Source organism: Polypterus senegalus, chromosome 9 (genome assembly GCF_016835505.1).
Source record: "Polypterus senegalus isolate Bchr_013 chromosome 9, ASM1683550v1, whole genome shotgun sequence".
Taxonomy (NCBI): domain Eukaryota; kingdom Metazoa; phylum Chordata; class Cladistia; order Polypteriformes; family Polypteridae; genus Polypterus; species Polypterus senegalus.
The window spans coordinates 42,697,138-42,713,716 of NC_053162.1; the positions used below are offsets into that span (position 1 = coordinate 42,697,138).

A 16,579-nucleotide genomic window follows, 5' to 3' on the forward strand; every position below is an offset into this window, starting at 1 on the left:
GTTATTAAGGTTTAACTACCTCTGTAGGTTTGTGTCAATATGTTGCTCAAATATGATATTGGCTGTTTACAATTCAGTAGATGTTCAATTTAATTAAAGTATGGATGGAATCTGGTCTACTGCCGAGCTAGGTTAAAACATTATATAAAGAGGCATACAGACATTTCAGAAATGTAAAAGTGTTGCCTTGGCAAACCACACACAGTCTGTGATCATCAGGTTGTTTGTCAAATATGGACAGAGCGTGTTAAAGCCACACGGGACAGGGAAGGTTAGTAGGGCCATGTCAGTGCTCTGGTATGACAAAAAGGCAGGTTTTGTACTCTCTTAAATCATCAAAAACAAATAATTAAACCAACCTCATATATAGCCAGTTGTAACGTAAATAGAAGCCTACATCACAGTACAACATGGACATTAAAAAGATATATATATATATATATATATATATATATATATATATATATATATATATATATGTATGGTGGCACATAAATATCACTGACATAATAGTACAGAGGGGATAAATAATGATAACCCACTTTCTGGACAGTTTGACATATAGTATGTGTCATGGCTTCCTAAATCTGAAATTGGAACGGTTTACGTCATCCAGTAGACTATGTGAGACCCGACATTTTATTCTATGTTCCTTCTTTCGATACAAGGGGTATAGCTGGTCCATGTCTGTAGATTTGACATTTTCAAGACTTTAGGGGTGGTAATGGGTGTTTCAGGACATCTCACCCTGTGTATGATCTGTTTGTAGTGATTTATTGAGTGTGATTAATGTCATGGTAGGGTTCTATAGCACCCTGGGACTGGTTATTCGATGATACATGCACCAAATGGTATACAAAAGTGATTTTATTCTGGTTTCCAATATCCTTTTGATTACTTAGTGGGTTATCATAATGAAATCACTTAAATCATCACAGCATCAAAAATCATAAGAGCTCCTGCTCTTCCCCTACCCTGTAGGTTGTCCAAGAAGCATCTGCTAATTTCTATCTCTCTCTCATCATTTACGCTTATTCTTCAATCTTTACAATTCTGAGCACTTTTGAACAATTCTGTCTTGTGTTCCTACTGCTTGCCTGAAAGGTTTCTTTTTTCAGTCCCTGTGGGTGCTTGTACTGCTCCACTTTGCCACAAACCAGACCTCTCCGCTTGCCATGAAACTAAACCGATTGTTTTATTACAAGCGCAGTCACAAGTGACTTATGAATTACTGTAAAATCTAGTCGCTACTAGGAGTACCTTTGGCATTTAGCCTGACATCAAATGTTAGACTATGTATGTTTCCTTCCTATAATTTCACTTCTAAAAATTGTATTTGAGTTAACTTTAAAGTAGATTGTTGATACCACTGAATGATGCTCCATGTCAGAATCATATTCTTAACATTTCAAAATAGCCTTATATAATCTCAAAATGATGCATCATTAAATTTCAACTTGATCCCAGTAATTCCTAGGAATATATATACACGTCTTAAAGTAGATTGTGTAACCTTTCAAAATGATCTTTGAACGCAATGCTTTTCTTATCCAGAAACTGTGTGTATTTAAAATTCAACCTGAATCAATCCAGGTCTCAGAATCATTTGCTAATTAAGTCTAAATTCAATCCCGTTAGATTTCATAACTAGGTTACAGTTAAATGTATGCTTAATGGCAAGACCACATTTATCTCAGGTACTTGCGTGAAGTTCTTGAAAGCTTTAATAGACCATATTGTACAGTATATTAAAGCTGGGCCTTTACCCGTAGTTCAATCTAATTGTATATCATATTCGGAGCCTGTGTCACTATAGGAAATTGCATTGAGTTGCTATAATTTACATGACAGCAGTTTTGCAATAAAACCAAACAATCGACTGTACCTTTGTGCAAAAGTGAAAATTGTGTTTGCATTTACATACTTCAGCCATACTGGCTCCTCCTTGTTTCATCAACTGAAAGCAATATTTTTCTTTCCCAATTTCACTTAACAATTCAGTGCAACTTCTGCCCCTTTTGTGAGATGCTCTTGCAGGGGTGAATTTTTAACTTCCTTTCTGTTCAGTTTCACTTCACTATCCTTTTGTGGGAATTAAAAAAACCCTGTTTTGTTTGCAGCCCTGAGAACATTAGGTTTGTGTTAACAGATTGGTTTCTTGTTCCTTTTCTTTGTTTCTGTTAGTAAAAGTGGATCGCTGGAGATGGTTTTCCATGTGCTGCTCTTGGAATGCCTTCACACATTGGTGTCCAAGGACTAGCTGAGAGATCGCCAGAGTAATTAGAGCCAAAGTCAGTTCAGCAGTGGTCACAGCAGGCGGCCTCAGTGGTGGCAGAGTAATGTTGTTTGCCATAAATATCCTGGATTTACAGCAAATGTTATATAAATGTGATTTAAAAACACTGTAGCTGTTTGCTTTGTGGAGTAGGAGCCCCACCCCAGCATCATGTTTGACGGGGCTGTAAATAAATTCATAGTTGAATGCTTTAGCTTTGATTCTCCTCTTATCTCTGAGTTGGCACTTGCTTGTATTTCTCTTCCTCTGCCATTTCCCCTTTGAACAGAGGTTACTTTAGGCTTTTCCTGTGCTGCTTCTCCTGTAACTCAGCCACTGAAGGTGTAAGTGGGAGAGGATTCTTCTCTAGTTTCCATATTGAAGAGCAGTGTGCCGTGTACTTCACAGATTGATGATGAGTTTTGAAAATGGCAGCCATTTCTTTTTGTGTTTGTGTTACGGCAGGACCAGCTGAGATGTAACTGGGTGGTGGTTCCTCCCGTTATAAATTAAAATGGGAAGCTCTTCTGGTTTTCAACAGCAGTGACATCACAGTTGTAACTGGGAACTCTTTCCTCTACTATTTCCAGTATAACCAAGTCACTGTTCCTGTTTCTGTATTATACAACTGTTGAAAGCATAGCTGAGAACTTTTTCATCTACAGATGAAAGGCACAAGTTGCAAATGGCCAGCATTTCTTGTCCAGCTTTTCACTGCAGTGCTAGCTGAGATGTAATCTTGTGGCATTTCCTCTCTGCTGTAAAGTGAACAGACGTCTGAGAACCGTTTCCTCTCCCAATTCTACTATTTCCCCGAGCAGATTTCATGTGTCCGCCATTTCCTTTCATGTCACCCAACTCTCCTCTGCAAGTGCAAACTGAATTGTGACTCTGTGATGGTCCAGAATTGGAGAGTGAGTTATGATGTTTCTATTTAATGGGAAGTTGCTTCCTGTCTTGATTCCCTAGATAGCCAACTTGAAGCTTAGAGGTGATATAGGAGAGATGTGGGCCAGTTTCTCTCACTTCACCTCAGATATAACTTGGAGTCGTTTCCTTTCATATTCACCTGCAGCAATGCCAGTGGAGTTGTAACTCAAAAGTGTTTCCTCTGCTATGTTTCCTACAGTGGTGTTTCTGTAACTGAAGGCTGTTTTCCTGTTGTTTTTCCTTGATGGCTTAGCCAATGGAGGTGTAATTGGATGCAATTTCTTCTGCACTTTCCTTTCTTGTAGTACCAGCTGAAGTGTAGCTGCCATCTGTTTCTCAGAGTAGCTGAGCTGGCCAGTCTGAATGTGCTGTAATTAGGAGTCTTTTCGTTTTCTGCACCTCAAGCTTAACAGGAACAACATAAAGCTGCTCAAAAATTCACTCAACTGAAAACAGCAGTGATTGTCAATTTAGTAACCTTCTCTTTGCAGACTGCCTGACTTCTTGTCTGAGTGACTACAGATAGAAAATGATTGCAAATGGGAAATACTTCAAAAATGGAACAATGTGCATTGCAGTAACATATCGGCAAAATGTTTTTTACATTTCAAATCTGCTCGGGGTGAAGCCCACTTTATTCCACAGAATGTGTGCTCCAGATAGTCAGATCTACACCCTGCAGCTGATACTTTTATACACAAGCGGGCTTACACAGTAATGTGTGCTGAATGGCAGACACAGAGAGGTTATCGTTTTCTTGCCTTGCTAAGCCTCTCTGCCTCACTCAGCTACATCTACATCTACAACTAAAGTACGGGGCTGCACATGTGAGCTCCTCAAGACAGCAATGTAAATATGTGTCGTGCTTTGGCAATTCTCAATCCAGTAAACCTGTTCAGACATACCAAAAGAAGTGTCCGGGTGTTGAGCAGTAGTTATCACTTACTCACTTCTTCTTGGCTTCTCCAGGGTCCTACAGGCTTGGGACAAATGATCCTGTCACTAACTCTTTTTTTACAACTTTAATGTTTTTTCTTGTAAATAGCAGCCCCTGCTTTCCCAAGCTAACCTTTCCTCTTCTGTCTTTCTGCTTTTCTTTCTCTCGTCCTTTTTTCTCCCTCCCGCTGCAGAACCGCATGCACGAGTCTCTCATGCTCTTCGATTCCATCTGTAACAACAAATTCTTCATCGACACTTCCATCATTCTCTTTCTTAACAAGAAGGACCTGTTTGGGGAGAAGATCAAGAAATCACCATTGACCATATGCTTCCCCGAATATACAGGTATGCACCTCCCGTTTATTTGACCAGCATATTGTGCTCAATGTGTTGAAATATTAATGGGGCTACCAAGTCAGAAGTGCCACCAAAAAATACATATTCTAACAGAACTAATGCCCAGTCCAGTTAAATCAGCTAGAATTCATTGTCTTAAAAAGTTAGCCATTGAAATGATTGAAATTTGCCTGAAGTTCTTACTGGACATTAGGACAGTTGTGTGGTAAAATAATATATTTGTACAGTGTGTGTCAACATCAGTGAAGAATGACAGATGGCCATCCCAAAAGGTGCAGTACGTGTCATAAAATGAAGGCTGTCACATATTTTCAGTTTGCAAAGTATAAGTAAACCCTGTGCGGAGGGACAGTAACCCAACTGGAAGGGCACCTTCTCGTTTTACTCGATTACCATTTCAAGTTAATTGAGTAAAATGCAAAACAATAACATACTGTATTGTGCAAGTCTTGTCTCATCTGTCTCGTTCAGAGGACGGAGAAGGCTGTATAGGCTGATTCAGCTTTGGCCAGCTTGCACGCTAATCCTCTCACAGAAATGTATGAGAGACATGTTATTATTCAGTTTGCATACACACCATCAGATTCATGCTAGTTTTTGTGTTCTTTACTTCTCAATCAGATTTTGCGGTGAGCAAATTCAAAAGAGACACAGAATAAGATGGGCTTGTGTTAGGGGTCCTCCATTACACAGCCTGAAACATAACCTGTTGTTAATTTGGTACAGGACATGGATTTCTGTGTTGCCGCAGTAAACAGTTGGGTGGTGAACAGGAAATTGTGAGATGGACCAGATATTTGACAACTGAAGGAACAGATTCCACTCTGATATGGAACTCTGGTACTCTCATTAATGGCGGTTCGTTTTAACCGAATGTTTAAAATTGAGAGAGTAAGGTGCAAACAAAGAGAAATTCTGACCCCCTGTGGAAATAATTGATAGGTTATGATATACTTAATAAGTAACTATACAGATACAGATTTTGTTATAACTTAAAGAAAATAACAAGTATGAAACTACAGGTAAAATTCCGTTACAACGAATATCTTTACAACAAAATTTTCTTTATAACAAAGTATTTTTATGGTCCCAACAGCTTCCCCATATGACGCAAGTCTATGGAAATCTCGTTACTACGAAATACATTCAGCAGATACTTTCATTACAATGAAGTGCCCAAAAGACCTTGAAATGCTTGAATGATTCATCTACAGAGCAGTTAGTTCTGTGGCCGTAGCTCAGTTGTGCACAACGATCCCCAAACAGAAACACAAATTTTTTTTTTCTTTCTTCGAACTTTCCTCGTACTGTTTTTTTTTTGCCTTTTTTGTTTCCTGTGGTTTTCAGTGATACCTTTTGCTTATTGCTCGTCAACAGTTGAAAAACATCCATTGGAATTTAACTCATTGTCACCCTCCTATAGAAATGGCATACGAAAAAATCATAACATATTAGAAAAAAAACATGATTGCAGCAAAAAGAAAAAAAACGTTGCAGTGAATTCAGAATTTCGCCATCGACGCTGTCAACTTTCTTGAAAGACAGAGCAAAAAAAGAACAAAAATCTCGGGTTGCAAACGTATGTGAACTGCTGCATTCGAAGACGTCGAAAAAGCAGTTTTTATGTGGTTCAGTGATGCTCCTTCAAGAAATATTCCTATTAATGCGGCACTCATTCAAGAAAATGTGAGGTTTGTAAACTCTCTTGGGACCTCCCACAACTAGACAGCACGCCGAAGAGCGTCCTGAAGTGCGATCTCCGCGTCTGTACGGGGCAACAGCAGGCTAAGAGGTATGTTGCGTCTCTCCACCAAAGTAAACAGAAAAGATCTCGATGGGTGATACAAGGTACATGGTAAATGCAGATAACAGGTTTACTTGATCACTGATCTGGCCACCACCCTGTCTGACTGCTGTGTCTGAGTATAGTAGAATGGCAAATCATGCTACAATAAATAACTTTTGCTGTTCTTGTTTCAAGCTGAATAAAGCTGGTTTTGCTAAAGTACTGAGAATAAGCCTCGTGTTTTTGGGTGCAAGACAGGGACAAATAGCGCAACCCTGATCTTTTATGATTTGCTTCTGTGGTGCTTCACTGCAGCGTTGTGAGTCTGCTGTTGCCCTGCCCCAGCAACGGACAATCAATCTTCCACAGACACTGCAATTGTGTTTCGGGACGCACTTCAGGGTGTTGTTCCCATTGGGTGGGGAGTGGGGGAAGGGGGGGGAGGGGTGTGTGGGTTGAAATCCCAAAAGTGTTCTGAAATCTCACAATATGAAGAAAAAAAGGATGATTCAGCTTCTGATTGGTAACTGTGCTGCACACAACATGCTTCCACATTTAAATAATGTTCACGTTGAATTCCTCCCACCCAATTACACAGCAGAGCTTCAACCATTGGATTTGGGCATCATTCGCACCCTGAAAGTGTATTATGGCAACGAAATGCTGAGAAATGGAGATTAAAATTAACGCAAAAGAAGCTATTGAAATGATTGCAAACACCTGGACACAAGTTAAAGAAAGCACTATAGTGACAAATACAGAATCTCATTACAACAAAATTTTCGTTACAACTAAATATTTTTTTAGGTCCCTGGGAGTTCATTGTAAAGGAATTTTACCTGTATATAACATACATGAAATACAGGCCATTACCTACTGTTAAACAATATTGTCTATTCTCTTAGTAAGAGAATTTAGAAGTTCACAGAGCAGAATAAAATCCCTGAACAGACGCATACAAACAGAACCTACAGTATATTCCTCCACACAGCGTGCTTAGGCAGGTCACTATATTGAGTGAACGTGTGCTGTAATAAGTAACATCTCATTTTAAGGTACAACCAATACAAATATTGGTAATCCTGTAAGATGTACAAAGTATTGATGATTAAAGAAAGAACAAGTTCAGCCTGCACTGTATATACAGACATCTACCGCCTTGAGACATCACAGCTTTACTGTACACTGCTAATTTCTGTTGGAATATTTCAGAATATTTGCTCTCTCAATGAAAGGGATTCTTCTTCTTGGTCTTAACTCCAAACATTCATGCTAGCATGACAAGAGGAGTTTCTACAATGAGAAAGAAGTTATTGTGACATGATGGCAATGAAGATCCAAAAAGACAAATACTAATTAGACTGGCAAATGGAGTTGTCAAAAAGGGAAAAAAACAGTTGAAAAAAAGACTGAACATCGAAAACGAGAGAAAGAAAATCATTAACCGTTAACATTAAACCGTCATTGCCTAAATAGCTTGCAACATATAAGTAGTCTGTTTTTAAAAGTTAACAGTAAACTTAAAGGCTAATCGTACAATAATGACAACTTAAATAGCATTTGTCATTGTGACGTCACACACAGCGTTGCTGTCAAAACAAGTGACCAGCATTGGATGTCACTGCTAACAACAATGCAGATAAAAACACTGGCTTGATTTCTAAATGGTGTTGGGATAAAGACACCACCTAAACAATAAAAATAATAATAATATGAATACTTTAGTAAACAGATAAGCAACAAAAGTTGACATCCAGAGCAAAAAATTAAGATTCACAACAGTGAACATGTTAGGACCCTGTCCTAATGAGTCTCTGCTGAGTACAGGCCATTTAATAAAACTGACCAAAAGAAGGTTGCAAATGCACATTATATAATATTTTAACCCAACTGCAAAACATTAGGGATGTGTATATTTTTATATTTCAAGCCAAAGATTATGAGCACATATTTTGCAATACAACAGGCAAAACACACAAGTACCCTTTTCAACATAATAAACAACAAATATGGCAAATAAAAGGTCTTTTCTTACTGCACTAATTTCTGCAGAATCCACCTGTGAACGTCTGTGTTTGTGAAGTCATTAATAATATCCACAAAATGTAGTTGATACCCATTTAACAGCCAGGATCACAAAGACCATTCATTTTTTCTTGGTACATCATTGAGTGCAAGTTATTTTTAATACATTTCAGTTAAATGAAACAACATCCTGCTCTGGCACAGTGTAATGTGATAAACAATATGAAGTGCAATGCACACATCTGGGTAAATTCTCTGAAGCTTCATACTGTGTGTAGTTTTAATCTTGGTGTGATTTTTGATAAACAAATTCACTCCGCTGTTAAAGCCTTAGGGTATTGCCTAAAGTCAAGCCCTTTCTTTCTGTAGATGCTTTTGAAACACTAATTCATGCGTCTGGCTCTTCTCGGCTTGTCCACAGCAGCTCATGATACACTGGTTGGGCTAATCAGTCATCCCCTGCTCACCTTCAGCTAGTCCAAAATGCTGCTGCCAGGCTTCTGACAGGAACACAAAAATGTAAACACATCACACCGCTCTTAGCTTCTCTTCAATGGCTTCCTGTTCTCTATAGGGTTGAGTTTAAAATTTTATCCTTTGTTGTTAAGTCCCTGAATGCTTTAGCTCCCATTTGTCTTACTGATTTTTTACACCATCATTCTCCTTCATGGTCACTGAGGTCCTCTGACCTTAGGTTACTTACAATGTCGAGATATGGACTTATGATTAGAGGGGATTGTTGTTTTGCAGTAGCTGCCCTTAAGCTTTGGCACAGTTTACCTTTCTCTATTAGGTCAGCACCAATTTTGGTTGCTTTTAAATCCCACCTGAAAGCTTATCCTTTTGCCTTAGCTTTGAAAACTTTTCATTTTATTTATACTATTTCTTATACTAGCTAATCAGTTTTGGTGTATTTATGGAAGCTGTATAGCACTTTCGTCAACGTTTGTTTTTTTAAACATGCTTTATAAATAAAGTTGACTTGACTTGACGTTACTTGACAAGCAATTCAAGATGTGAAAGTTCATTTTTAAACCAGGCACATTATATTTCATCAGGCAGTTCAATTGACGTCAAAGGTTCTTTTTCAAACACTGGACATTATTTTCAATGGTATTACTATAAATGCAAAGAATTTGTGCACAGACCTCCCTGGGACCCAAGCCCCCCCACACCTACCCACCTAGCATCTGAGGGAAATGAGCCCATCCATCCCTACCCCCAAGTTTGAATTTCCTCATTATATCAACTGTCTGCATGGCCCTGAAATAAATTAGAAGCGCCAAGTCTAGAATGGTCAACGGCCCTCGCAATCCTCCTGAACACAAACATGTCTTTTTCCAAGTTGGCAGAACCTCGTTTGTCCACAGTGTGACTCACTTCCAATTAGCTGTATTTGAAGAGCAATGTCTGATAATCCCAGCCAGAGTTTGTTATTTTTAAAGATCTGAACCTAATTCTCATTTCACTGAGTAGAGCATCTGACTCAAAATGATCTTCTTAACTAAGACAAATGACTGGATGTGACACCCAAACCTAAAGACAGTGAATGCTGAGTGAAAATGAATATTTTTATGTTATGCACCTCAGCATATTCTCTTTATTTATTATGCTCTCCTCATCTTCATCTATCAATCAATCAATCAACATTTATTTATATAGCACATATTCATACAAAAAAATGTAGCTCAAAGTGCTTTACAAAATGAACAGAAAAACAGAAGACACAATAAAAAATAAACATAAGTCAACATTAATTAACATAGAATAAGTAAGGTCCGATGGCCAGGGTGGACAGAAAAACAAAAAAAAACTCCAAAAGCTGGAGAAAAAAAATTTAAAAAATATAAAAAAAATCTAGGTTCTTCATTAACCCACTGACCATCATCTGGTCCAGGAGAGAGAGAGAGAGTAGGTACAACAAATGGATGAATTGTGGTATAAAAAAACGACATGCCATCCGTGTTTCCGATGTATGTTTATGACAACAAAAGGGGTCTGAAAATAATCATTTCATCGCAAATCCCTGGTACTGTTTTTCTTGAGGTAAAGATAAGTTTCCGAGTCGCTTTTGTGACAGCAGTGGCCTTCATGTTAGGAGTTTCCACATAAATATGAAAGTAAATCGACATGATACCAAGCACATGGCAGGAGTAGTTTGATGTGATTTTGCCTTTAGAGAGGAAATCAAGCCCCTAAAAATGAGTGTGGAGGAAGACAAGTTCTGGGAAAATGACACGTATAAGATATTTTACAATGTGTACGTAATCTCAAGACAAAGCTCAATACCTAATAACTTTCTTGGCTTGAAAAATGTATTGACGTATTTAGTACGTTTTTAAGCTTTTATTTTCCAGTGGTGCTTTGTGCCTCGTTGCTTCTATTATAAAATTCCAGGGCAGGCAAGATACTTTTTTAAATTTTATAGAAAATAGAACTGGAGAGACTTGTGTTTGTAGCCCGGCCCCATCATCGTCTGCATGAAGTTGATCTGCTCTCCCACTCTCTACATGTGTTTACTGCAGCTGCTTTACTTCTACATCACAAGAATGTGAGGATTAGGTGAACTGGAGGACAGACAAGTGTGCTCTCTGCTACAAGGTGTGCCCCTCATAAGCACAGCCTGCGACTCCCAAGAAAACTCCAAATGAATTAAAAAGGTTCAGTCTATGACTGGATGACACTGAAGAAGGCCAAAGTACGACACAAAAAGAAACTGAATAAAAATATGTCGGCTTAGCATTCAGTGGAGAAATAGTAGGCCTTACACTTCAGGATGAATGTTTAGACCTAAGAACCTTTTTTCAGCAAGGCTTGAGGAATTTCTAACATGGGGAACATCGTGGCTGTCAAATAGAAAGAAAATGGGGCTCTAGGGGAAGATTTCCGACATGCGTGGCTTTCTTCCTCTGCAAAACCAAAGCTTTGCTTCATACTGCAGAAGTTGAGATCAGCTGAGGTCACACATTGCATGCTCAGCCTACCTGGTAGGAGGGTCTCTCTCTGAATTACCCTCCTCAAGATCTCTTCCATTTTTTTTCCCTACAAGATTTTCTTTTGGAGTTTTTTTCTTGTCTTCTAAAAGAGTCATGGCTAGGGAGGCTGTCAAAAACAGGGCCTATTAAAACCCACTGAGGCTTTCCTTGTGTGATTTTGGGCTATAAAAGAAATAAATTGTTGTTCTTGTTATTTGTAACTGTTTTTTTTGTTTGTTTTGCTTTGCATCCCAGGACCCAACACCTATGAGGATGCTGCTGCCTACATTCAAGCACAATTTGAGAGCAAGAACCGCTCCCCGAACAAGGAAATCTACTGTCACATGACATGTGCCACAGATACCAATAACATCCAGGTTGTCTTTGACGCCGTCACCGACATCATCATTGCCAACAATCTCCGAGGCTGTGGCTTATACTGACCGTTCTGTATAGTAACTTTGGTAATGATTATTAAAATGCAAGTTGGTAAACAAAAGGCATAACATATATATATATTAAAGAAGAAATCTTTTTAGTTTCTCTCAAAGAGCTGCAAACAGAATTGATTTTGTAATATAAAAAAAACCCAGCCCTTTGGTCAAACACAAGCGAGAGACTTTATCGCACATCAGACGCCTCTCGGCTCCACGGCGCCTGCCCCCTTCTCTCACTGTTTACTGATTTTGAAGCTGTAACCCCCTTTCATAGAAGCGTCATTCTTTTATTTGTTGTCTTTTTATTTATAGAACTATATATATATATATATATATATATATATATATATATATATATATATATATATATATGCAGACATATTTATTACGAAGATCAAAAGGGCGCTGGCATGAGGCATTTGTCTCCAAATATCAAGCTGCTCCAAAAGAGCTGGGTTTTCTTTGTGCACTGTCTCCATTCTGTTCAGCTGTTTGATATTTTAGGAACTTTTTGAGGACACACAGGTTAGCACCATATCAGTTTCTTTGATTTTATTTGGCTTTAGTTCTTTCCACAACGCTCACTTGTGGAATGTGATTCCTCCCAAGTCGTCCATTGAAATAGGGCTAGGTCTTTCTCACAAGTGTCTCTGGGAATATGGAGGGGTGTTCACTCCTCTTTCCAACACATCTACAAGGGCATATTTTTGCCAACAGAAAAAAAAAATATATATTGCAAATATGTCATATTGGTGCCAATCTCCCCTTTGGCGGTCTTGGACTAGAACTAGCAAACCAACTAGGCTATGGTAATGAAGATCATGTTATTGTTTGTGTAAAGTACCTCTTGTCGTTTTCTTTTCTTTTCTTTTTAGTTTAATTTCTCCGAGTCCCTGCCCTCTCCCTACCACAGCCCACCCCATGTCTTGCTCTCTTTTTCTCATCTGCAGGCTGGTTAATGGCTCTCCTGTTGTTGTTCGCATACTGGTAGCATGAACTTTGTTTGGCCTTTGTAAAAAAAAAAACAACAAAAAAAAACAAGAAAAAAATAAAAAAATAAATAACCTGAAAAAAAGTAAATAAAAGAAAACACAGCCATCCTTTGAATTTAAAGTTTTCAGTGCAGGATGCTGACTGTGTGTGTGTGTAGAATGCTGTAGATCTGGAATTAGCCACGTCTTTACAAGTAGAAGCTAAAATGATAATACTAATTATAATAATCATAACAGGATTTCTTGTGCTTTGTAGGTACAGATTTTTTTCTCTTTTTTAACAGTTTTGCAACAGTTCTAAAAGACATTGTTACCCATATCGATGTAAAAGACCATACAGGATCTTTTGCCTGAATGCCCTGCACCATAACAGTCTTTACTAGCCTGGAGATAGGCTTATTATGAGGATTTTATTATTATTATTATTTTTTTTTTTTTTTTACCCTTTTGGGATTTTGCTTTGTGATTTTTTTCATACAACTGAGTACAGCTGTCATGATGGCAGTTTGGCTGTATAACTCCCCCCTAAAAGCGCTTACTTCATTTATTTCTTTCTTTTAATTAGTTGTCCAATGTCTTCACCCCTCCAGGTTTGTACAGAAAAGCACAGCTCTCACGGACCAGTAGATCTGAACGTCGTTACCCTTTTTGCTCTGATAAAGACTGTGTATTACATACCCGGTTAGGCTCTTTCCCACCCTGCCCTTTTTTTCTTTCTACAGTGAATGCTTTTTTTGTGCTGCTTTCCTCTCTTCCTTTTAGTGAATGGTGTTCTCTTATGTGGGATGTTTGTGCTGCAAAACCAATCGAATGTAGTGTTTACATTAAAGCCACAGTTTTCATGACTAATTCTTTGTCATTTCTACTTTGATTATATCTCTTCACATTTTCACCTTAAAAAAAAGATTAACTTGCTTACATTATCAATCATGCTGTAAAAAAAAAAGAATAAATAAATTTAAAAAAACTGAAAAAGAAATCCACTGGCTGAGTAGCAGCTCTTATGTTTTTTAAGCTTTATTTTATCAATCGATAAGGTTTAATTTTATTTTCTCTTTCTTCCTTTCTTTTTTGCGATATATATATATATTCTGGACACTGCCAGTCTTTCTCTTTTAATGGAAAATTAATGTGAAGCTCAATAAAGAGTGTTTGTCTGTACCTCTCGTCTCCCCAAGTTTGGTTTTCACAGCAATAATTCACTTTCAACTTACTGGCCAAAAAGAATGGGAGATATTTTAAACTCGGGTTACAAAGCACACATCTCTAATGGTGTCAATATCAGCAGACTGCCAAGTTTCATCCCAACTGACGTGGAGATATTGTTGTCTCTTGAGTGTCGCTTTCTATTCAGATTTTGTACACCAACCCATCCATTACTCGATGAAATCTTATCACCTGAGAGATGGAAAATAGCTGTTTGTTTTTTTTTTTACCCTGATTCAATTAGAATGCTGATTTGACTTTCAAATGTCAGAGCTGGTCTGGACTGATATCAAATCGCAGTCTTTCATTTTCTTTCCAGCCAGCCATAAATGCAAGGGACTGTAACTTTCAGACCCAGGAAATGTTTCCTAACCATTACATTAATGGAAGACAAGCTAGTTATCGTTCCCTACTCTGCTTAAAAATAAACATTTCATTTGCACTAACAAAAAAAAAAAAAACCACTAACCACTGTTTCTACTTGGTGTCTCAAGCTTAACCGATTTCTGCAATGCTTTCAATGCGGCTGAAGCCCCCTGCGACCCTGCCTTGGAATCAGACAAATACTCGTAACGCTGATCACCTATGATGGCCAGTCAACTGTTTTGTGTTTCAAATGGAATGATGAACAACGTGTAAGATGGGTCCTTTATGAAAATCAATGCAGCTAGTGGTAGATACCGCTCCTTTACTCTCTACAAGATAGTTTAAAAAAGGTAACAATGTAGAAAACAAAAAGAATAAATTGCAAGCAAAAGTCCAGGAAAACCAACCCAAAAGGTTAAGAAGGTATTTGAAAAAGAAATTCTATTCAAAGCTACGAATAAGAAAAATAAATTTTAAAAAAAGCTAAAGCAATCAGCTGTGTTTTCAAAGTAAAATACAATTTAAACACTCCCAGATATACAAAGAGAAATTTCTGCTTCACTCAAGGCTTTACAAATGAAGAAATCGATGGAAGACCTCAGAGAGAAGTTACAAGAAAGTCTGCCATTATGTTGTTTAAAACACAAGAGTCAGACATGCAAATTCTCTATGACAGCAATAAACGTGATCTGCCAGAATTCTTACACTTAAGTAGTGAATCACATCCGAGGACAGCATTGGAAATTAAGGAGACCTGCTCTTAAGACAGAAACCAGGAAGCTCTTCTTCATGCAATGAGTTGTTGTAATCAGGCAGAAACTACTAAGTCATCTAGCTGAAGAGGAAACGATGACAACTTTTACAAAGGATCTGGATAAGATACTGCGACAACTTAGCTAGCTATGAGCTCACAAGAACAAGTCTGATGAACTGGATGGTTTGTTACGTTTTTGACGGTGTTATGCTATTGTTATTTTGTCCAAGGTGACCTGCAAGAACAAACTATTGTACATATAACTAATCTCAAGGTTGTGAGCCATTTGAGAGCTATCAAAAACCCCTAAGCCTTTTGGAACAAGTAATGTTGAAATAAATAATACACATTATTTATAAATCATTATCATCAAAAATCCCCATAATCATTTAATACTGGGGGAGAACCTAAGTGGAATATTGCAAAGGTGACTAGAAGACACAAAATCTTACCAGCATCCAGTGTAAAATAATGGAAACTACAGTCAGAATCAAACTAGAGACACTATATGAAAACAACATTCTCAAAGATAGAAAACAAGGATTTTGCAAAGGATAATCCTAACAAACAGATCTGCTAGTCTTTTCTAACAAGCACTGGGAGTCACAGACAGAAGAAAAGCATACAACATGACTGACTTAGACTTTCCAAAAGCCTTTGATGCAGTTTCACCCTGAAGCTTGAAGATATGGACATCATTTACTTGCGTCATCACTGTATGTTTCTTCATGGACCCGGCCAAAGATTTCAGATGAAATGATGGTGCTTCACATGGGATGGGGGCCTGAGAGACCTGTCTATTCTGGACTGTTTGTTTGGTTTGTATTAGCTTCACAGAGAGAGAGACTCCTTTAAATCTGCAAATGACATCAACAATGATGGGATAACAAATACTAAAATGAACAAAAAACTAGTTCATTAAGATCCAGAGAGCCTAAAGTAGATGATAAAAGTGTCAATAATTTTAAAGATAAGTTAGATCATGCTGATCTGTCTGCCAGAAGTAAATTCTGAATGTTTTGGTCAATTATACTGACACAATTTCTTCGTCCTCTAGGCACAGAACCTAAAAAAGCAAATGTATTCTAAAAGTTAAAAAAAATCAAAGTGATGTGATGATGAAGCTCTAAATAGCGCTGGTGAAACAGCATATAGTGTACTGTGAGCAGATCTGCAAAAAAAAAAAAAAAAAAGACACTAAGACTGAACAGACAAGAACAACAAAGTCCGCGCCCTACTCGGGCAGTTGAGAAAACTGATGTCCTAAAGGAAGGCTACATGGGGACCTAATCTGGGCCTTCACATTTGAAGATGACCTTGATGAAGCTGACCCATGAATATATTAGTGAATGAAGTGCAATCTTGATTGAACACAGGAAGCATTTCTTTACATGAGGGGTAGAATTGTAAAGGTTGACAGCTATTAAAAATATCAAGATGAGTGACTATGACAGCATGACTATTTAATTGTAAAAGACGGAATGGTCTCTGTTTTTTAATATGTATTATTTTCTACGCTTTATATGATATGCTAAAT

General features: G+C 37.8%; 1 protein-coding gene across 1 annotated transcript in view; it reads left to right on the forward strand.

Annotated features, from left to right (window-relative positions):
- gnao1a (guanine nucleotide binding protein (G protein), alpha activating activity polypeptide O, a) overlaps window positions 1-13,565 on the forward strand; it is a 347,630-nt gene extending 334,065 nt beyond the window's left edge. Inside the window, exons 7-8 of the mRNA XM_039763002.1 lie at window positions 4,336-4,489; window positions 11,543-13,565. Coding sequence (XP_039618936.1) covers window positions 4,336-4,489; window positions 11,543-11,730 — 342 coding nt within the window. The 3' untranslated portion in view covers window positions 11,731-13,565. The remainder of the gene's footprint in view (window positions 1-4,335; window positions 4,490-11,542) is intronic.
- The last annotated feature ends 3,014 nt before the right edge of the window (window positions 13,566-16,579 follow it).